The 23,225-nt window shown below is 36.5% G+C and overlaps 3 protein-coding genes across 8 annotated transcripts in view; 1 reads left to right on the top strand and 2 right to left on the bottom strand.

Moving 5' to 3' along the window:
• Positions 1 to 17,251, bottom strand: part of LOC127791535 (probable LRR receptor-like serine/threonine-protein kinase At1g53440) — a 30,600-nt gene extending 13,349 nt beyond the window's left edge. For 5 of the 6 annotated variants that reach the window (XM_052321454.1, XM_052321455.1, XM_052321457.1 and 2 more), the window contains exons 1-2: positions 16,983 to 17,251; positions 8,382 to 8,544 (exon numbers count right to left, since the gene is read on the bottom strand). In XM_052321454.1, the coding sequence (XP_052177414.1) occupies positions 8,382 to 8,544; positions 16,983 to 17,109 (290 nt within the window). In that variant the 5' untranslated portion in view covers positions 17,110 to 17,251. Of the gene's footprint in view, positions 1 to 8,381; positions 8,545 to 16,960 lie in introns of all 6 variants that reach the window. The other variant, XM_052321456.1, reaches the window with a different exon arrangement.
• The window catches only part of LOC127791537 (probable leucine-rich repeat receptor-like serine/threonine-protein kinase At3g14840), a 108,456-nt gene continuing 93,163 nt past the window's right edge, over positions 7,933 to 23,225 (top strand). The window contains exon 1 of the mRNA XM_052321462.1: positions 7,933 to 7,936. The gene's annotated coding sequence lies outside the window, so the exon portion shown is untranslated. The remainder of the gene's footprint in view (positions 7,937 to 23,225) is intronic.
• Positions 21,015 to 23,225, bottom strand: part of LOC127791539 (probable LRR receptor-like serine/threonine-protein kinase At1g53430) — a 49,632-nt gene continuing 47,421 nt past the window's right edge. Inside the window, exons 24-25 of the mRNA XM_052321464.1 lie at positions 22,541 to 22,691; positions 21,015 to 21,600 (exon numbers count right to left, since the gene is read on the bottom strand). Coding sequence (XP_052177424.1) covers positions 21,337 to 21,600; positions 22,541 to 22,691 — 415 coding nt within the window. The 3' untranslated portion in view covers positions 21,015 to 21,336. The remainder of the gene's footprint in view (positions 21,601 to 22,540; positions 22,692 to 23,225) is intronic.

Here is a 23,225-nt window from a genome sequence, read left to right as displayed (position 1 = left end):
TATGTCTCAACCTAAGGGGTTTGTGAACTCTCAATTTCCCTCCCATGTGTACAGATTGAGGAAGTCTCTTTATGGCCTTAAGCAAGCCCCTCGAGCTTGGTATATGAAGTTAAGGGCTGCCTTACAGAGTTGGGTTTTTCTAGAGCTACATCTGATGCCTCTTTGTTCATTAAAAGGACTGCTGACTATGTACTGTCTGTCTTGGTTTATGTTGATGATATGCTCATTACAAGGTCAGATTCTATTGCACTAAAGTTGTGTATTCTAGATCTGGATGCTCACTTCGCTCTTAAAACCTTAGGATCAACCAATTACTTCCTACTGTTTGAGGCATATCGAGATGATAGTGGTATTTACTTGACCCAAGCTAAGTATACTTTGGATTTGCTAAGAAGGCAACTATGCAAGACTGTAAATCCTGTGTCACTCCTATGACCTTGGGTATTTCCTTAAATGATAAGGGTGATTCCTTCTCCAATCTATTATTGTATAGGACTCTAATTCATTCTCTACAATATTTGATGTATACACCACCTAACATTGCCTTTGTAGTAAACAAATTAAGTTAGTTCTTATCAGCACCTAAAATGCAGCATTGGTTAGCTTGCAAACGTTTGCTTAGATACCTTAAAGGGACTGTTGGCTTGGGTTTATTATTCTCTCCATCTCCAAATGATCTATCCTTGTCGGTGTATACAAATGCTGATCATGTAGGATGTAAGGTCACAAGGAGATCTACAAGTGGGCTTTGTGTGTATTTTGACTGCAATCTAGTTGTATGGGGTTCCAAGAAACAAACGGTGGTAGCTAGATCAGTTGGGGAGGCTGAGCACTGAGCAATTGCATAGGGTATGATTGAATTATTATGGCTGAAGTCATTGTTTTCAAAGTTGGGATATCCCTGTAGTACTACTACTAAACCAATTGTGTGGAGTAATAATTTGGCTGCTAAGAGCATTGCTGAAAACCTTGTATTTCATGCTCGTATTAAGCACATCGAGATTAATGTGCATTTTGTTCGAGAAAAGGTTGAAAATGGTGAAATAGAGATAAGACATGTCCCTACAACTCATCAAGTAGTTGATATTCTTACAAAAGGGTTGCCAAGAAATCGATTTCAGTTTCTGTGCGGAAAGCTTGGGCTCAAATTTTCTCCAGTGCATAATAGCTCTATTGACTCTACAGACATTACAATGATTAAAGATTTATCCTCTAATGTGGAGTCTGATATGAGGGGGAATGTGAAAGCATGCCATGTTTAAGCAACACCTAGCAGCTTATGTTTATATTGTGTAATGTTTATTGTGTTGCTGTTGTATTAAGTACAAGTTGTTATATTGTTAGTTAGGCAGTCAAGTAAAGAGGCGTGCTGTACACATATATATTCAGCTACGCTTTCAGTTTCTGTGTCTTGACTTCATTTATCAGATTTCGGAAATATAGTGCAAGATTTTTCTCTTCAATTTCTTTCTTACACTTTTCTTTTCATGCCTTAGGGTTTCGTTTCACCATCTACCATTTATGGTCTAGATCCATGAAGAATGGCACTGCTTTCTAAGAATTACAATTTGTTGATGGTTCTACACTTAGTCCTCCCATTACTGATCCAACCTATCCAGCTGTTATGACCCCTATGGCAATTTTGAAATTTTTGTGTATGATTTCTTGTAATAACCGTAGCCCACATGGGCCACTTGTAATGAACAGCTAGAATGTTCCCCAAGGTTATGTTATGAAACCGTGGGAAGGGCTATATAAGACCAGATGTAGGAGGAGGGGACTTCTATGTTGAATGAGAAGATATTTCCCTCTTGAATTCTCTCTTTCCCTCTCAAATTCTCTCTCTTTCCCTCCCAATTCTCTCTCTCTCTCTCTCTCTCTCTCTCTCTCTCTCTCTCGATCTTTCTAATTCTCTGCACTTCAAGTCTCACACAAAAGACTTGACATTTTGGTATCAGAGCCAGTTATCCTCGATTGTGATTTCGGCGTCCGGCGGTGGAGTTGATTGGTGTAATTGAGGCGGATAGGCGGTGTTTAGGATGGCGGAAGGCACTTGATTGAAATAGTTGGAGAATCGCATGGAGGCTATGGAATTTAGGACGACTCAGACGCAAGAAGCCGTTACTCAAGAGTAGAGAGGAGATAAGGGCGATTTGAGATGAGCTACGCGAAGATATGGTAGCCTCTCGTGAAGGTGTCCAACGGGAATTATCGAGGCACAGAGACACCATGGAGCAATTCGGACAAAGAATCAACAGCATGTTTAGCATGCTATCTTCTTTGCCGCAATTTTGGTTGCCGCCGGAATTTCCTCCCATATCGGTTCTCGAGCAAGGGTTGGCAGGACCAGATATCTTTCTCGAACCACAAGGAATTACTAAAGCGGGAAATTCATCCTATGAGGAGATTGGAAATCAGGTAAGGGAAGTTAATTCTCCTAGATCCAAACCATAGTGGTGGATCTGAAGGTGCGAGAGGTTCTTCCAGTTTTATGGTATAGTTGAGAATCAAAGGATTAACCTAGTGACAGCCTATCTAAATGATACGATCAATGCTTAGTTCCAAGGGTGGTACAGATCGAGGGGAATGAACGCTAGGTGGATAGATTTTGCTGAAGAATTATACATACGGTTTGGAGAGAGGAACATAGTGGATGTAATAGAAGAGTGTAACAAGTTTAAGTAGGAAGGATTCATGACTGAATATCAAAAGAAGTTTGAGGAATTAGGGGTACTGATGTGGAATGCACAACCCACCTTAATTGACCAATACTTTGTGTCTAGCTTTATTAGCGGTAGAGAAGGCTAGATTGCAGAAGTTAACATTAGAGGCAATTTACAAGAAGAACAGGATAATGGTCAGGCCCTTACCACCTAGCAATCACCCCCCAGGAGGGAATACCTGAGCCTTAGTGGCTGGCGGGGCAACGGGTCAACCCCAGCCCCCTCAAATCTACGACTATGGAGCAAATGAGGCTCATGAGGCTGTGTTATAAATGTGGGGAGAAGTATGGGTTGGGGTATATATGCAGGAGACAATTGTTAAATATGGAAGGAGAGGAGGAAGATAGAGGTGAAGAATTGGTGGGTGGTATAGAAGGGGAGTAGAGGCAAGAAGTGACAACAATCAATACAGCTGAAGAAACAGAGCAAAAAGGGGTAGAAAGTTCATTTCATGCCCTCAGAAGGGGTACCATTGGGAAGATCATCAAAGTGCAAGGACAAGTGGGAGAAAGGACATTGTTAGACAGTGGCAGTATGCATAGCTTCTTAAATGAAGCTATTGCCATGGAATTGAGGTGCAAGATGATTGCCACAACCCTATTATTCGTGATTGTGGCAAACGGGAGCAAAATGTATAGCCACAACAAGTGTGAAGGGTTCAGGCGGTTTATGCAAGGACAAGAGTTCCAAGTTGATCTGAGGATCCTTGAATTGGGAGGCTGTGACATAGTCTTGGGTGTTGATTGGATGAGGAAAGTAAGCCCTCTCACCTTTGACTTCAACAAAATGGAAGTCACAATGGATATGGGAAGCACCAAATTAACTTTTAGGGGCATTATGAAACAGGGGGAGTGTAAGATGATAAAAGGGAGTAAATTACAGAGGCTGATACAAAGCAAAGGGGGGAAAATTGCCGAATTATACTCTATTCACGCGCTAGAATGGGATGGGCAAGGAGGAAAGGAAGGTGAGGATGAGCAACAGAAGGAGGGCAGCTTGGCCGTGCTCCAATCATCCACTAAGGTACATGTAATACCCCAAAAGCCCAAAGAAGAGCAATATATATCGAGGATAAGTAAAGGAAGGAAACAACACCAACTGGATATCTTTTGGACTGAATGTAAGCAAAGAACTTCCATATTAAGTGTGCTTGAGCTGGGGAAGCTTAAGGATGGGTAACCCCTGGGAAGTTCGCATAGGCTCATCAGGATAAGTTGATTCGATCATTCCTATCGCTCGGTGCGGGATGTTACATGTACAACTTCCTAATAGTTTAAATTTACTCTTGCGAGAATTTCAAGACTTATTCGTTGAGCCCCACTCTCTGCCACCCCAAAGAGCCCTAGACCACTCTATATACCTTAAGCCAAACTCACTCCTAGTTGACTTACGTGCATATAGATACTCACCCATCCAAAAAGCCGAGATAGAGAAGCAAGTCACTAGCATGCTCTCTATACCTCAATCGTCAAATCCTCTCAAAGCCCATTTGCATCCCCCATTTTACTTGTAAAAAAGAAAGATGGATCCTGGAGGTTTTGTATTGACTATTGTCAAGTCAATTCCAACACCATCAAAAACAAGTTTCCCATACCCCTCATTGATGATCTCTTAGATGAATTGAATGGGGCGCAAATTTTTTCCAAATTAGACCTGAGATCCAACTATCACCAAATCCAAATGACCCCTAATGATATGCCCAAGATTGCATTCCGTACACACCAAGGGTTGTATGAGTTTGTGGTGATGCTCTTTGGGCTCACCAACGCCCCAACCACTTTCCAGGCTTTAATGAACCAAGTTTTTTAGCCCTACTTAAGGAAGTTCATCATAGTTTTCTTTGATGACATCCTCATATACAACCCAAACTATGAGCAACACCTGGCCCACCTTCATACCACCTTTGAGGTCTTGACTTCTACCAAAGTGCACTTTTTCTATCAAAGTGTACTTTTGTTGAAAAAGAAGTAAGAGTGTCTAGGCCACATTATCTCTGGGGAAGGGGTAAAGATTGATCCCAATAAGGTCACAACCCATGGTGGAGTGGCTTAGGCCGTAGACAATAAAAGAGCTAAGGGGCTTTCTCGGATTGACAAGATACTACCAAAAGTTCATACAAAATTATGGCCCCATCAGTAAACCCCTAATTGAGCTCCTTAAGAAAGACAACTTCCAATGGAACTCGAGGGTTGAGGCAGCCTTCTTGATGCTCAAGAAGGCCATGACAGAAGCATTGGTGTTAGCCCTTCCAGATTTCTCCAAAACGTTTCTGGTGGAAATGGATGCATACGATAATCGGATAAGTGCAGTGTTAATGCATGAGGGAAGGCCCCTGTCCTATATCAATTAAGCCCTAGCTCAAAGAAACTTAGGTCTAAGTGTTTATGACAAGGAGCTCTTGGCTGTGTTAGGGGCTATTGAGAAGTGGAGACACTGTCTAGAAACATGGCCTTTCATCATCCAGACTAATCATGAGTGTAATTTTTGTCTTAATAGAGTCTGCACACCCAGTTGCAGAGGAAGGGAGAGTAAAAGTTAATGGGGTTAGACTATACTATTGTGTACCGTAAGGGGAAGGAAAATGTAGTAGCAGATACCCTCTTAAGAAGGGAGAAAAAAGGGAAATGTCAGTCTATAACAGTTGTGGTGCCCGAGTGGGTTAAGGAAGTGGCATAAAGTTATGATCAAACCCCATGGGTTCAAGACATAATAGCTTAGCTTGCAGTTCACTCATCAGAAAATTTAGGGTACATATTTTCTAATGGGCTAGTAAGGTTTAATGGTAGGTTGGTAATTGGAGATGACGAGGCACTCAAAAGGAGGATCATAGCCTCTTTACATGCTTCTCCAGTAGGTGACCACTCGGGGGTACGAGCTACCTATCAGAAAATGAGGCAACTGTTCTTCTGGTCGGGACAAAAGAAGGTAGTGGTGAGCTTTGTGTTGTCTTGTGAGGTGTGTCAGAGCTGCAAGTATGAGAATGTGGCTTACCTCGGCTTGCTACAACCCTTGGCAGTGCCAAAACAAACTTGGGAAGGAGTCTATGGATTTCATAGAACCACAAGGAACAAGAGTTAGGGGCGGGGAATTGGGTTTTTCAAAAATTAATAATTTTAACTCTTTTGAAAACTCTTAAATTTGTGATCTTAATATGTGGTGATTGTAGTAGGATTAATAACAATAAAATCACACAACCACAAGGAACAAGAGAAATTTATAGAGGTCCGGCTCTAAAGAGTCTAATCCTCTCTCTCAAGACTTAGCTTGAGGTTCCACTAGGGAGAATCAACACTATCTTTTAATTGGAGTTAGAACCAACATACAATCCCTTGCTTAAGCAAATACAATCCCCTCACACAATAAAGTAAAAATAACAAACTTACAACCAGAGACAATTACAAACAAGTCACCAACGGTTGAGAATTCCACCAGCTAGCACACTTCTAACACTTCGAATCTTCTCACTCTTGTTTGAATGCTCTATCAAGTTTGTTTTTTTTTTTTGTGAACCTTCATACTTACCCTATATATATACATCTTCCAAACAAACTAGCCATTAAAGAAAAGGTTAATATGAAGTTTGAAATTCAAAAATTGTTTATGCTTTCTCAAACGACAAGGAACAAAACAAGGAAACATGTCTAAAGATTAGTCACCTTTAATTTAAAATAAATTTATTTTTTGCATGAGAAATCAAGATTTGAAAATTCAAATATAAACTTTTGAGATATAAATGATTAAAACAAGAAATAAATTTATTTTTTGCATGAGAAATCAAGATTTGAAAATTCAAATATAAACTTTTGAGATATAAATGATTAAAACAAGAAAACATGTTTAAAAACAATTCTCCTCTAATTCAAAATAAATTTATTTTTTGCTTGAGAAAAAAATATGTATACCAAGATATGAAAATATAAATTAATTTTGAAACATAAATGATTAAAACAAGAAAACACGTCTAAAAGCAATTCACCTTTAATTCAAAATAAATTTACTTTTTACATGAGAGATAATACATTTATCAAGATATAAAAATTCAAATATCAGTTTTTGAGACATAAATGATTAAAACAAGAAAACATATTTAAAGACAATCCACCTTTAATTCAAAATAAATTTACTCTTTGCACCCATTTTTAATTCAAAATAAATTTATTTTTTGCATAAGTAAAAAATACATTTATATTATAAAAATATTTTCGTTATCATCAAAATCGTTTTTACTTACCCTTGAGCTTAACACAAGGAAATGGCAATATGCAATCTATGATGTCTTTCACTCGAGCAATGCCAGCCGTTACTGTCTCTCGTTCAGCCAAAACAGCTTCCTGGTATTAACAATGCACATGCCAACTCACTTTCACCTTCATTCACTTTCAGCTTCATTTGCATCTCACTCAGCTAGGGCATGCTAGGAATAAGTAACTTGTAAGTCATGAAGGAGAGAAAGGATCCATTGAATTTCACAAGTTGCAGCTACAATGGCGCGATATTCAAAACTCTTTAAGAATATCCACACCTATGCTTCCTTCATCTAAACTCTTTAAGAATGATAGTGTGATCCATTGGCAGACATCACCTCCTATCGCAGATTGATTGGCAAACTACTTTACCTAACCATCACTAGGCCTGATATATCATTTGCTTTACAACAGCTTTAAGCCTTTCACAATTTCTAGATCATCCCACTGAGGCACACCTAACTGCAGCACAGAGAGTGATGAAATACATCAAATCCTCTCCAGCCAAGGTATCTTCTGTCCTGCCAAGAATCAGCTAGAACTATAAAGGGTTCTCAGACTCAGACTGGGCCGCTTGCACTGATACTAGAGATCAGTCACAGGTTTTTGTATTTTTTTTGGAAATTCTCTAATTAGCTGGAAGTCCAAGAAGCAGCAAACTGTATCCCGATCCTCCCCAGAGGCTGAATATCGCGCCACTGCAGCTGCAACTTGTGAAATTCAAGGGATCCTTTATCTCCTTCGTGACTTACAAGTTACTCACTCCCAGCCTGCCCTACTGTTCGCAGACAACCAATCAGCTGCGCATATGGCTCACACCCCAGTGTTTCATGAGAGAACTAAGCATATTGAGCTTGATTGCCATTTAGTGAGGGAGAAAGTCCAATCTAACGTGCTTCGTTTACCAGTGTCATCCCCCAATCAGCTGGCAGATTGCTTTACTAAACCTCTATCAGTTACTGCATTTCAACAATCTCCAAGCTGGGCATCCACAATGTGTATGCTCCAGCTTGAGGGGGGCTATTAGAAATATTTTTCTCTGTAACAGTTGTAGGGTTGGTTATTTTGTTAAGTTTGTTAGAGGTTGGTTTCCGTATATAGTAGGCAGTTATTTCTTCTCTTAGATTGTATGTAAGCAAGTTTCACTTCAATGTAATGCAAGTCAGTTTTTATTCTCAAATCAGAAACTTAATACATAGGCTCAAGAATTTAATATGGTCAGACATCATCCTCACAGCATTAGGCCTTTTCCCAGTAGTAGAACTACTCTTTGAAACTTCTAGTAGAAATTTAAACCAAAGTCATTAACTTGCAAACTTTGATCCATCAATTTCCATGGGATCAAGCACTACGTATTAATATTGGTTTCTAATGAATATGACGAGTAAACTTTGATCGGAAAGCAAGGCCATACACGTTCGTCACATGGCAAAGAGTGCTGCTGCAGTTGCAAGTAACATTGACCACAATCTTTCTAGGGATCGTCTCATTCAGAAATCCACCGCTGCTGCAGAAACTCTCATGGATGTTCAAATGTTTGATCTGCAGCTTTTCTGATATCGCTTCAAGAGCTTGCACTGTTAACACAAGAAGGTACAAAATTTTCATAAGCAACAATAGTAACATTAGTTGAGAAAATAAGGCTATCTGATTAATTATATGAGTTTTATATAAAAAAAGAAGAAGATTATAAATAAAAAATTAAAATTCATGTAATCTATTTCACATATATAATAAAATAATAACTTAATATGTTATTATTATCATTATTAATTATTGTCAGTTCCATTCACAATAACTAAAATGTGTGTTGGTGATGAAGCACACAACGACACCGTTTCTCAAGGACCCGGGTAGGAGGGTCAGTTGCAACCATTGCCACGTGGTAGTGGAGGGCAGCTTGGCAACCGCCCAGGTGTCCTTCATCTCGATCGTGCTCCTTGTCTCGTCCTTGTGCAATTTGGACCGTCGATGCTGCCTTTTATCTGATGCAATCTGAGCCTTTCAAATGCATCGTGCGACCCCTATTTATTTACTGTGCATCGGGATGTGTAATTGACAAATACGAGAGAGAGAGAGAGTGTGTAAATGCTAGGGCTTGAGGGGTTTTTCTCATTCTTGATTCAGACTCTCTTCGGCTCCTTTTGGTCTTCTCTTTGGTTCGAATAGGGTAAGCCTTTGATCTATTTCTTGTTATGATTTTGAGGCGTTTTTGATAGACAACCAGTCTCTGTAAAAAAAAGTGATTGTGAGGCTTGTATTCAGTGTGTTTGTAAACCCTATTTTTAACTCCGATAGTGCAATGAGCTCTCATTTACCAGAGCTCAACGTGGACGTAGCCTTTTCGGGTGAACCACAGTAAATCTCTCGTGTTGGTTCTGCTTTCCATTTTGTTTGTATTTGTTTGCGGTGTATGTTGGTTTTCGATTTCGACTCTATTGAATGTTAGGATAGGTATTTTTCAATGATTCAAAGTGTGTGTATGTGTTTGGGTTGCTCTTTGTTTGCGCAACAAGTGGTATCAGAGCCATTTCTTTGATACACCCTATGTGAGTCCTTGATTATTTTCTAATCCACTTAGAGTCGGTTTAGGGTTGTTAGTCGCCTGGTTAATCTATTTTTTGAGCCTCTAGGGTTTTTTGAAAAGTCACGATCAGTGGGTGTTTACTGGGCGTCTTTGTCAGTGTCTAGGGTTTCATTAGAATACCTTCGTGCAAGGTGAAGATGACAACAACCCGATTTGAAATCGGAACATTTGATGGAAAGGGGGATTTCGGAAGTTGGAAAAAGAAGATGAGAGTATTACTCTCTCATCACAAAGTGCTTATTACACTTGAGTCGGATGACAGAAAATGGTCCACTGAGCAATCAGCCAGGACCGATGAGATAAGGGAGGAGGTATTCAACCTGATATTTCTCCATTTGGGGGATACTGTTATCAGAAAGGTAGACGGTATGACTTACCCCCTTGATTTATGGAATAGGCTTGAATCGTTGTATGCTGTTGTTTCTGCTCCTAACTTTGTTTATTTGAAAGGTATGCTATTCAATTTTAAAATGAATGCATTGAAATCTATAGATGATAATATAGATGAATTTACTAAACTTACAGTAATGTTAAGAGGGACTGACCAAGCCTTAGGTGATACTAGCGAGGCAATGATATTACTAAACTCATTACCTGATGATTACAACGTAGTTAAACATGCTTTACAGTACACTAGTATTGTGCCTACATTAGAACTTATAATTTCTGGTATCAAGGCTAGAGAATTAGAACTTCACACTTCTAAAAAACCTGGTAACAACTTATTTGTAAAGGGAAAATTTGAAAAGGGTCAGAGTAATCCTAACAACAATCAGAATGGGGGTATAGGGCATAAGGGAAAACAAAATGGAAAGAAGGGAAAACAAAAACAATCTAAATAGAAATGCTACCATTGTGGAAAAGAGGGTCATATAAAAAAATACTGTTATGATTTCATTAAGAAACAGAAACAGGGTGGAAATGTGACAGTAGCTGCCAGTAACTCAAATTCCTTGGCTGAAGTTTTAAATATCTCCTATATATCTACTGTAAATGAATGGATTATGGATTCTGGATGCTCTTTTCACATGTGTCCAAATATAGATTGGTTTCAAAACTTTAGCACTAAAGAAACTGGCATTGTTTTTATGGGAAATAATCATTCGTGCAAAATTAAAGGTATAGGTGACATATCTCTGAAACTACATAATAACAAAATTAGAATGTTAACTGATGTGAGATATGTACCTAGACTAAAACGAAACTTGATTTCTCTTGGCACCTTAGATGAATTAGGTTTTTCATATAAAGCTGAAAATGGTTTTTTGCATGTGTTTAAGAATGATGACATTGTTCTCTCTGGAACAAAGAAACATGGTTTATATGTGTTGAATGGCTACTGTAATATTCCATCTGCATGCATGGTTAAATATGATAAAACAGATTTGTGGTACTTGAGACTTGGCCATATGAGCCAGAAAGGACTACAGGCACTGTCCAACCAAGGGTACCTTAGTCCAATGTCTGCAGATGCCTTAGGCTTCTGTGAGCCATGTATCCTAGGCAAGCAACACAGGCTGAGCTTCCCAAAGGGAACTCACCTGGTGAAGGTATGCCTAGAGTATCTGCACGTAGACCTTTGGGGTCCCTCCTAAGTTCCTTCACACGGCGGTAATAGGTACTTCTTGTCCATAATTGATGATTTTTCTAGGAAGGTATGGATATTTTTAATGAAATCTAAAGATCAAACTCTAGAAAAATTTAGATCATGGAAAACTTTGATTGAAAACCAAATTGATAGAAAGATCAAAACTCTAAGAACTGATAATAGATTGAAATTTTGTAATAGAGATTTTGATGAATTTTGTAAAACCCAGGTATCCTTAGGCATAGAACAATAAGAAACACCCCTCAGCAAAATGGGGTTGCTGAGAGGATGAATAGAACCCTCTTAGAGAAGGTAAAATGCCTTTTGTTTACTGCTGGAATGCTTAAAACTTTTTGGGGAGAAGCCCTGTCTACAGCTACTCACCTAGTGAATAGGAGCCCCTCTACTGTTATAAATTTTAAGTGTCCTGAAGAGCAACGGATTGGGAGAAAACTGAACTTAGACTACCTAAGAGTGTTTGGTTGTGAGGCCTATGCCCATCAATCAATTGGAAAGTTGGACCCCAAGGCTATTAAATGTGTTTTTGTGGGATATCAAGAGGGAACCAAGGGTTATAGGTTATGGGATAGAACTTCAGGTGGAGTTAAAATCATTATTAGCCGAGATGTAAAATTTAATGAATCAAATTTCCCATGCAAATCATATAATAATGAAGATAACTCAACACCTAGCGACCCTAGTGAGATTGTATTAGGTGGCAGCACCCAAATTGAGGTGGAGCAACAGGACTCTCCTGCTACTCCACCCCCCAATGACCCTCACACTTTTGATGAGCCCTTAGACCAAGAAGAAACCTCTGATCAAGAAAGTGATCATGAGGCTCAACCAGATGACCTGGAAGTTGAGGAGTATGACTCTCCTCAACAAGACCTAAGTAATTATCAACTCACCAGAGACCGAGTGAGGAGGTCAATTAGGCCTCCTATTAGATATGCATATTCAGACCTAGTATTCTGTGCTTTGGTTGCCAGAATGGAAATGAGGAGTAGTGAGCCTACCTGCTATTAGGAGGCTGTTAGCTCCCATGACAGCATTAAGTGGAAACAGGCTATGGATGATGAAATGATCTCTTTAAAGGTCAATGAGACTTGGAAACTAGTTCCAAGACCTGATAAGCAGAAGTTAATTAAATGTAAATGGTTGTTTAAGCTTAAAGAAGGGATGTCTCCATCTGATCCTTAAGGCAAGACTTGTAGCTAAAGGTTTTTCTCAAAGAAAAGGAATAAACTACATTGAAATCTTTTCACCAGTAGTTAAATTCAAAACCATACGTATGATGCTTGCTGTTGTAGTGCAATTTGACTTAGAACTTGAACAAATGGATGTCAAAACTGCATTTTTACATGGAGGCATAGATGAGATAATTTACATGGAACAACCTACTAGGTACATTGATAAAAATCATCCTAATCGTGTCTGCTTACTCAAAGAATCATTGTATGGATTAAAACAATCTCCTAGGCAATGGTATAAAAAGTTTGGTAATTTTGCTACTGAGATTGGTTTTAATCGAAGTAAATATGATAGTTGCTTTTACTACATACCATCAGATGTCCTTGTTTATCTCTTACTGTATGATGATGATATCTTGATTATTAGCAAGTCCAAGTCAAAGATCTGTGAGTTAAAATCAACGTTAAGCACTAACTTTGACATGAAAGATTTAGGACCAGCTAAGAAAATCCTAGGGATGATAGTAGAAAGAGATAGAAGCAAAAGAAAACTGAAAATACACCAGCATGATTACCTGCTTAAAACGGTTCAAAAATTTGGTATGGTTGAGTGCAAAACTGTCAGTGTTCCCTTAGCTGGACATTTTATATTGTTTAAAACTCAGTGTCCATCATCTAAATCAGAATCAGAATCTCTCAAAATGAAAAATATACCATATGCAAATGTAATAGGGACCATAATGTATTCCATGATAAGCACTAGGCCAGACCTAGCATATTCAATATCTCTACTAAGTAGGTTTATGTCCAATCCTGGAAAAATTCACTGGGAAGCTTTAAAATATGTATTAAAATACATTAATGGTTCATTACATGTTGGCTTAAACTTTGAGAAAAGAAATGACACTCTTGACCTAGTAAGATATGTAGATTCAGATTTTGTAGGAGATAGGGACTCCTGTAAGTCCACCACAACATATTTCTTCACATTGGGTGGCAACTGCTTTAGTTGGGAGTCTCAGCTGCAGCCTTTGGTTGCTCTGTCTTTCACTGAAGCTGAGTATATGGCGGTCACTAATGCATTCAACGAAGCTATCTGGCTTCAAGGTCTCTTGAGGGAAATCGACCTTCTACAAGGTAAGGTCAAGGTATTTTTTGATAGCCAAAGTGCAATTCATTTATGTAAGAATCCTGTTAATCATGAAAGAACTAAACATGTTGATGTGAAGTTTCATTTTGTGAGGAATTTGGTAAGTAATAGAACTGTTGTAATCCTCAAAGTACCTACAGAGGATAATCTAGCTAATATTGGGACAAAGGTAGTAACTGTAGCTAAGTTCAAGCACTGCTTGGGCTTACTGCATGTTGAAGTTGGTTAATCCAAACCAACTAGAGCAATGAAGGTAAGGATAGGAGTTTCTTGCACTCATTGGAGTTTGGTCCCTTGTATCGTTGATGCTTCAAGGTGGAGATTGTTGGCGATGAAGCACACAATGACACCATTTCTCCCTTAAGGACCCGAGCAGGAGGGTCAGCTGCAACCATTGCCACATGGCAGTGGAGGGAAGCTTGGCAACTGCCCAGGCATCCTTCATCTCGATCGTGCTCCTTGTCTCATCCTTGTGCAATCTGGACCGTCGATGCTACCTTTTATCTGGTGCAATCCGAGTCTTTCAAATGCATCGTGCGACCTCTATTTATTTACTGTGCATCGGGATGTGTAATTGACAGATACGAGAGAGAGAGAGTGTGTGTAGACGCTAGGGCTTGAGGGGTCTTTCTCATTCTTGATTCAGACTCTCTTCGGCTTCTTCTGGTCTTCTCTCTGGTTCGAATAGGGTAAGCCTCTGATCTATTTCTTGTTATGATTTTAAGGCGTTTTTGATAGAGAACCAGTCTCTGTAAAAAAGAGTGATTGTGAGGCTTGTATTCAGTGTGTTTGTAAACCCTATTTTTAACTCCGACAGTGCAGTGAGCTCTCATTTATAGGAGCTCAACGTGGATATAGCTCTTTCGGGTGAACCACGGTATATCTCTCGTGTTGGTTCTGCTTTCCATTTTGTTCGTATTTGTTTGCGGTGTATGTTGGTTTTCGATTTCGACTCTGTTGAATGTTATTGAATGTTAGGAAATGTATTTTTCAGTGATTCAAAGTGTGTGTATGTGTTTGGGTTGCTCTCTGTTTGCGCAACAATGTGTCTACATGAATAACAAGCCAAACAGTCACACAGAACCCAGTTAGTTTGTCATTGACTTTGTTTGGTTCCCTCATACACTTCACTATTGGTGTAGCCTGTGTACGTATGAACACAGAATTGAGTAAAACCAGCGGACAACTCCATAAAACTCTTACCTTTTGACATGTTAAAGATGCAGACATGAAGTCAACGGGCAGTCTACCACAACATTAATGTTCACAGTGTAAATGCAGATCGAAGTCCAACTCTCTCAGGGAAGAAACGGTAATTTATGCTCCAAATTAATTAAGATTTCCGGTGCCAGCACATTCCCTTTAACTAAATCAAAGATTGACTCTTTTTTTTTCTCTCTTAGTAAAAGAAAGACTCAAGCAAGAGCCTCCTTGCTAATAAATATTTACATGTACGAGGACAAGGTCGGAACCTTGCTAATCTGACGAAATTTGCTCTTTGATGAAATTAATGCACCTCTATCCCCACAAACAAAGATACGGAAATAAAAAAATAAACAGAACAAAAAAAAAAAAAAAAAAAACACAAAGTAGAGAGTTTTATAATCCAGATAGGATAGATACCATGGGTAAGGTTTGAATAGATTTTTGGTGTTTTTTTTGGTTAGGTGAATAATTCAAATAAATTATTTACAAAAAAAAAGAACAATTCAAATAAATTGTCTAATATTGGATTGATTATGAAAGTAACTCCTAGGAGTTCAAAATACTAAAATTAAAATGATCTATTCAGAACTCTTTAACTTAAAAAAAATACTATACTATAAATAGGTTTGAGAAATAACCTTCATAAATTGATCTTAGGTACATAAATTCATAATAATTTTATATAAATTTTTAATAATTGTATTCACATTTATAATATCAAAAATTAAAAATAAATATACTCCCTACTTTAAATTATTATTAATTTTAAATAAAACTATTATAAATTTATGGCTACCATAATATACCTAAAAATAACTCATATACAAATGCCCCCATCAAATTCCCAAGTGCCGGGCCCCCTGGTTTAGGACTTTGTGGCCATAGACCAAAAACTGTCCATTTCTCCCCATTAGGCCGCCATAGACCAAAAACTGTTCATTTCTCCCCAATAGGCAAACATCAGAATAGACTGATTGAAAATATCATGAGAAAAGACAAAATGGATATAAAATACTAAAATGATACTCGCATATTTAATTTTGATATTTTATATTAATATATAATATAATATAATGTATTAATTCATAAATATCATAAAAAATATTTATTAAGCATACAAAATTCAAGATAAACATAAAATTCAAATCAATTCACTTTGTCAGAATCTTTTTCAATGCATGCAGAAAGCTGATGAAAAGAACCTGTCAAGGCAAAGTCGCTCTTTTCCACTTCGCAAAAATAATAAAATACCATAAAGGACCTGTCACGGTAAAGTCGCTCATTTCCACTTCGCAAAAATAATAAAATACCCATCGACAACATAACAAGGACTTGGAATTGAACATGATATTAATTACTGCTCTCTCTCTCTCTCTCTCTCTCTCTCTATCTATCTTTTTTTTTTTTTGGGGGGGGGGGGGGGGGGGGGGGGGGTTAAGAAAGTGGAATTAAGTGTTCCTTTTCAGATTTAGACTGTGTTTCGACTTAGAATTTTATGGGAAGACACAATTATATGAAAAATTATAAGAAAATGCGGAAGTAATTCTCTTTGTTACGTTTTATGAAATGAAAAGAAGAAAAAGAAAAAGAAAAATAGCCTTTCCTTGCCTTACATTCAGACAATGGAGGAAAAAACAAAAGAAAAAATAAAACAAATAGAGTTGTTAATTAGGAAAAGATAAGAGGAAAAGAAATCCTTTACATCCTTGAATTATATTGAAATTTGGAATTGTGGAAGGGGGAAAAGGAAAGGAATCAAAGAAGGGATACGAAAACGATGGAATTGAATAAACTACAAGTTCAAGAAGAGTACTCTGACGGCGGTAATGGCAGATGCGGAAGATGGGAGAAGAGATAGCAGGGACAAGGGGTGTAAATATTGAAAATATTGGAGGGCAAAATAAGCTGGTAACGTTTTTGTAAAAGTTAGCAGAAGCTTTTAAGCTATTTAGTGTTGTTCAGAAAAAACGCTGGATAGCTTATAAGTTACATAACTAACTTATAATCGGTCAAACCGCGTTGCGAAGCCTAAATTGAGAAGAAGAAATAAGATAATATATATATATATATATAGATATATATATATATTACGATTCTCTCTCTCCTATCCTCAAAATCTTCTTTCGATCCAAATAAACACAGATAAAGCCATAAACAGTTGTTCATGTCAAGCAAATTTCGGCCACAGCAGCATGCATGAACTTCGAGACATCAAAATTCGAAAAGCAAAACAGAAAAAATAACTGTTTAATCACAAAAAGAGAGTTACCGGCCATCAAATTCGATCCTACCTTCTTGTTGGGGCAGAACTTTAGCGTCCGATCGGAATTCACCGAAGCAGTTCAAAAGCAGAGACAGGAATAGAAGGCAAGAGAACGCTTTGGACATCTCCGTCACTTTCGCGCAGAGACAGTCCATCGAACTGATCTTCTGCTTCGATTCCGACACCTTATCAGTTGCGTTCTTCGATTACGCACTATATTCGGAAAAGGCGGGAAAGAAAATGGTTAATGGAAAGGGTTTGATGGGAATCGATCCAGAAAACGAGTCTCCGTTTGGAATTTAAAGGAAATCTCGTCGTCTTATTTATTTTTAAAATTTTATAAATTAAAATTAAAAGAAAAGGCTTTAAATTTAATTGCATTTATTCATTCCAAATACTCTTGTTAAGGGCATTTATTAATTAAAATATAAGATGATATAATTAAGATATGAGATGTATCCAAAATTTTTATCATTTTCAACACGTTTATTAAATTTATCTGATTATTTTTTAAAAAATTATTAATAACCTCTTATCTTGATCTTTTTAAAATATGTTTATTTCTTTATGTTCTTAAGATAAATATATATTGATTTTTATAAATAAGAAAAAAATAACATTTGTATCCTTTAGTACATTTTAAAAATTTTAACAAACAGTTTAATAAAAATTTTGAAATGCTTTCCAACTTTATCTTAATTATTCCATATCTTGATTCAAAAATTATTCCAAATTTATCTTGATACTCATTTATTTTGCTCATTTTAACAAACACTCCATGAGGAGTGAAAGGATAGTTCGAGAAACTCATTTACTTTCAAATACAAATCAAATAGTTGGGTTACGATAAGTTAGAATTTACACTAATAAGTCGTAGATTTGATTATTTATCTTATACAATGAGATAAAAGTCTTCATCTATGATTTACCTCTTCTACCGTTATTGATGACACAAGAAATAGAAATCCACGTGAGGATGATAATCTCAAAAGTAAAAGAATAGGTTACATGGAGAAAATGAACACAATATCAAATGAAAAAGAAAAAATAAAGAATAAAAATATAAAAGAAATATGTAAATAAAAATATATAAAAAATTTTAAATATAAAAATAATTATTCAATTAAATACAAATATAAATTTTATCCAAGATAGAATAAACATAATTGCTTTCATTTCTAACATAAAATTATTTTTTTAATATTGTGAAAAAACTTTAAAAATATTTTTAAAATTATAAAAATAGTCTATAAATTATTTTATATATATATATATTTTTTGAAAATATTAAAACGACATTAGAGATGAAGGGCAGAGAAAGGGAAAAAAAAGTAAAAATAAAATTAAAAAGAAAATATGAATCTGAAAGTGGTGAGGATTTCAATCTTGATACACTTGATGTGGATAAATTTAAAAGTGATGAGAGTTACTTTGAGGAGTGTCGGTGTGGGGCAGATGATGAGTATGTAGACAAAACAAGTGTACTTTTAAATCTATTTTGTTAAAATGGTCAAATGCTAGCTGTAGATGTTTCAATAAATAATAGTGTTGTGGAAAATAGTTTAGATTCTAAATTAAAAAATGATGATGGACATATCAGTTTGATAAGGATGGTTTTCAGACTCTAGTGATGAAAATGATGGATTGGGTACAAACAATGTATACTCAGCTGGACCAGTTCGGCGTTCAACTTGGACCAGTTCTCTTTGTTCGTGATTCAACGCTTCTTCTGCCAATTCACCTGCCAAAGCAACGCTTGCTTTGGTAAGGAAAAGAGAATTGAAACAAAAGATTGTAGCTCAAGACATACACTTAGAGCTTCTGCATTTTCTAAACGTAAAATGATGAGCAAACACAGATCTAAAGTTGGAGTTTACATCAAACCAGCATTATAAGGAGCCAATACCAATGAATCAGTTTAATCTGACGCAACAAACACAGATCTGAAGTTGCAGTTTACACATCGAACCAAATTAAAGAGGAATTAAAACCCTAACCAACTAAAATCAGATGCAGCAGATCAGGATTCGTTTTACCCTCATATCGAACCAGATCAGAAAGGACTTTTTCATTCTCCAAGAACAAGAAGATTCTGCGTCGACCGCCGTCGGTCGTCAAGAAACATGTCCTCCGGAACGCTAAACGCGGTGTAAGCGCAAACTATCGCCGATCTGACCAAGAGAACGGAGATCAGATGGATCCGAGGCTGGTGACGCAAACCACAGCCGAAGGATGTAAGAACAAAGGTGAGAGAGGGCTGATCGGACGGCCGGAAAAGGTTGAGGAAGAACCGGCGACGGGGAGCGCGGCGTGCCGAAGGGCCAGAGGGTGAAAGAGGAGGGATCTTAATATGGCCCAAATTTGGGCCCAAATTAGCATATAACTAAGTCGGTGAGTCCAATCAAAGCCAAGGCCCGGCCTTGGCCCAGTACAGGAGTGCAGTTCAAACTTGAACGGCAAAATTAGGGGTGTCTAAAATTTTTATTTTTTGGGTTCTCGGTTTGTTTGATTGGTTCTATTCGATTTTTAGAAATTGAATAATTTTTTTAATAAGTATTTTTTCTTTTTAAAAATTGAAGAAATTTATTATGTAATAACCCTTAGAGTTGTCACAATTCATAAGATTTATGAGATTAAATAAAGATATTAATAATGTTACAAAAAATCATTTATATTAAGATATTGAGGATAATAACACTAACAAATGAATGTGTGTAGTATATGACTGAAATAGAAAGAGTTTGTAACAAAAAAAAAAAAAATAGAAGATACCTTTTTTTTTTTTGCAAAACTCATATATATATATATAGATATGATGATATGACATGAATAATCTTATAAAAAAATCATAGATAAAAATTATTACAGAATTAGAATTTATGTAGTTGGGACAATAATTTATAACTTTGTTGTAAAAATGAATATACCATAGATATGAAAGGTGATATGTTTTTGATTTTATAAAGTAAAGAAGAATATATTTTATCGATATATAAAATTATGCTACTCGATACTTAATAGAAAAACAATTAAAACTCACAAAATTCAAATTTAAGATTTTAGGTTCATCAACACTACTACCAATCACTAAATTATAACCCAATAATTATAAAAAACACACACACACTAAGCTAACAGTTTCATAATAATAATGCAACCATCAAGCCATCCATTAGTCTAGTGAATTGAGAAAATTCATCATTTTAATGTCCAGTTTTTGATTTATTTGCTAGATAAATTTAGTTTTTCCATTGAATGATATCTATTCTTTATTCATAAAATTTTGTACCATGTAAAAGCATAGTTGGTGCTATATGACGAGGGGTCTTATATTTATATATTATATTATTTTTATAAAAATAATTAAAAATTATTATGTGACTACTCAGTTAATGGGTGTTGCATATCACGTTCTTCCCCATCTTATAAGAAAAGTTGTCTACATCTTAAGCACTCTTTAATTTAATCTAAGAATTTCAGATCGGACATCGATGAGACCTCACTTGAGATTCATGAAAAATACTTTTGTTGATGATCTCACTTATTATCAAAGGGGTTTAACTATATAGATAATACAATTCTTATAAAATAAATACAGACACTTTTTATTCATTCAATAATTTGATACTCACTCCTTTAATACTGAGTATTAATTTAATCATCAAAGTCTACCTTGAATGACAAAAGTCCTGGTCTCGTAAGAGTAACACTTGATGTTTTAGATTTTAGTTCCTAACAACATTATTATGAATTAATATACCATTATTTGTGCTCCCACAAGCATAGCCTAGCGGTTGGGATCATACACGCATTAGTAACAAAGAGTCATGGATTTAGCCACTATATAGCTGGTGCAAATCTCGTGTTTGAATCCCGTTGTTGGATTTCGTGATTTAAACCCCATTGCAAAAATCTTGAGACTGAGTTACGGGGGTTTCTGGGGCGAGAGATTTCACCTTTTGATTCCAAAATATACCATTATTTGGCTATAAAATAAAAATATTATTTTTACAGTAATTGAAGAGCATAAATGCGAGAAGCAACTCTTCTACACAAAGAGTTAATCAAAACTTCAAACCAATTTCCTTATATCTTATCATTTATTCTCTCTAAGTTGTAACACAAATACCCCATACATTAATCAACACAAGAGAAAGAAATGGAAAATGAAAGAAAATTTCAGAGGTTTGTAGTTGGGAAAGCATCAGAATTCAGAAGTACATTCATTCTAAACATTGCCATCATTGAAGCAGCCTGCTTGATGGTGAATGATCCCCAGGGCCATCCTTACTTGGGAAAGAAGATGGGGAAGCAGACCACGGTGCATCCATTGACATGCTCCTCGGCACCTGACGGTCCTGTGAGAATGTAGAGCTTTCTGGCTAGCTGTCCTGCAATAGCCTCTCAAAAGATTTAAACCTCAAGTCTTCGTTAATTGATTGTCGCTTGATCAGTGGTGCCTGGATCCGGCTTTTCCCTTCAAGCATGCTCACCACCGAAGACATGGAGGGTCTGAGGGTGGGAGATGGATTGGTGCACAAGAGAGCAATGTTTAACATGTTCATTACCTCCGTTTCAGTGTAGGTTGAACCAGGACTTGGATCCACAAGTTCTAAAAGGCTTCCCTGCTCTTGGAGGACAAAAGCCTTTGGCAAAATGCAGAACGAATAGTCGTTTTAGTTATCTCATGCAATTCTACATAATCTTAAAGGCACTTACAATTGGAAAATTACATTAATACTGCATTTTTCCTTTTCCTTAGTACTTGTTAACTCTCTCTCTTTTTTTTTTTTTGGATGCTACATGAATAAATAGGAAAGATTTGAATGCATAATCTTAGGTTTCACTGAGCCTTTGAAGAGAGGTTACAGAGAAAACAATCTCACTTTATAATGAGCCTATTATGTGGGCTTGCATTAATTATAAATTTTATTTTATATATTAAATCAGGTTGAGATATATTGATCTTATTGTGAGACATCAAAAAACCCATAAATAACTAATGTAGATTATTAGGTTAACACTCAAAAGTTAAATCAATGCGGGTCAAATTAGTGTAAACCCACGAGTTAATGAAGGGGTAATTTGTGGGCCTTCTTCTATATGTTGGTGGGCTGTCTCCTTTTCCTTCTCATACAAGTTAAAACCCTAGTTGTAAGTGTATAGATGCCTCTTAAGGGTGGCTACGCCCTCTTACCCCATTAGAGAGTGCACTTGAGACTTGAGAGAGAAAGGGAAGCTCCTAGGGCAACTTCTTGCACAAATCCACTACAAAGACTAACTCTTATATTGTGAAATGGTGTTCTAAGCAATCATGTTGTAGATCCAAATGAATGTTGATTTCTGATTACATACAAGACACAGCTTCATTGTTTCACCTAAACTATTTCTTAATATTGAATTTATTTCTTGAAAATGTGACATTGATATTTTACTTTTTTTTTAAAGCTTTTCCTGAATGCTCTTCATCACATGTAGGTAAGACAATAACAAGTGACTTATTATCATGTATGTAACTTATTACCATGTATGTAGCTTCATTGTTATAGATACTCAAGAAAGGACAAACTAAAAAGTAAAACTTACCCAATCAAGAAGGTAAACGAAGTCCTCTTTTGGCCTATAATTTGTATTGCTCTTTCCACTTACAAGCTCTAGTGCAACCACTCCAAAGCTGTAAACGTCTGCTTTGTTTGTCAAATAACCTCTCATTGCATATTCAGGAGCCATATATCCTCTAAGAAAAGGAAAAAAATAGAAATCAGGAAGTACTTAACAAGCATAAGTTAAGGCCCTGAAGCTCAACACACAACTAACCAAGGCCTTAGCAGCAAAGATAAATACTGTGTTTCAATATTAGATGTATCAAATACAACAAAGAAAGTAATTCCCACATCTTTTTTAGCTTTAGGACATATGAAGTACAAACAATGCACAGAGATACTAACGGTAATTGAAAAATACAATAACAGATACATGGTACATGCAAATTATCCTTACAACTTTCAACTTGCCTCCATGATATATTTGGGCTATGCTTGGAACAAGGACTTTTGATGGAGAGGAAAACAGGAAATAAAAATGATAAGTTACCCACATGTATTTTTACATACTCATAAGAACATACATTTTCCTTTCCTTTTTTTCCCTTCCTCAAATCCTAATTCCAAAGCAGAATTAATGTTTAAACAAGGTTTCCATGGCGACAAGCAGGTTATAATTTGTCACATCTGAAGTCCACAAAGAAGCACGGCCCACAAAGGAAGATGGA

This window comes from Diospyros lotus, chromosome 15 (assembly GCF_014633365.1).
Source record: "Diospyros lotus cultivar Yz01 chromosome 15, ASM1463336v1, whole genome shotgun sequence".
NCBI lineage: Eukaryota > Viridiplantae > Streptophyta > Magnoliopsida > Ericales > Ebenaceae > Diospyros > Diospyros lotus.
The sequence above is the reverse complement of the archived record's forward strand: the minus strand, read 5'-3'. Positions and strand labels throughout refer to the sequence as shown.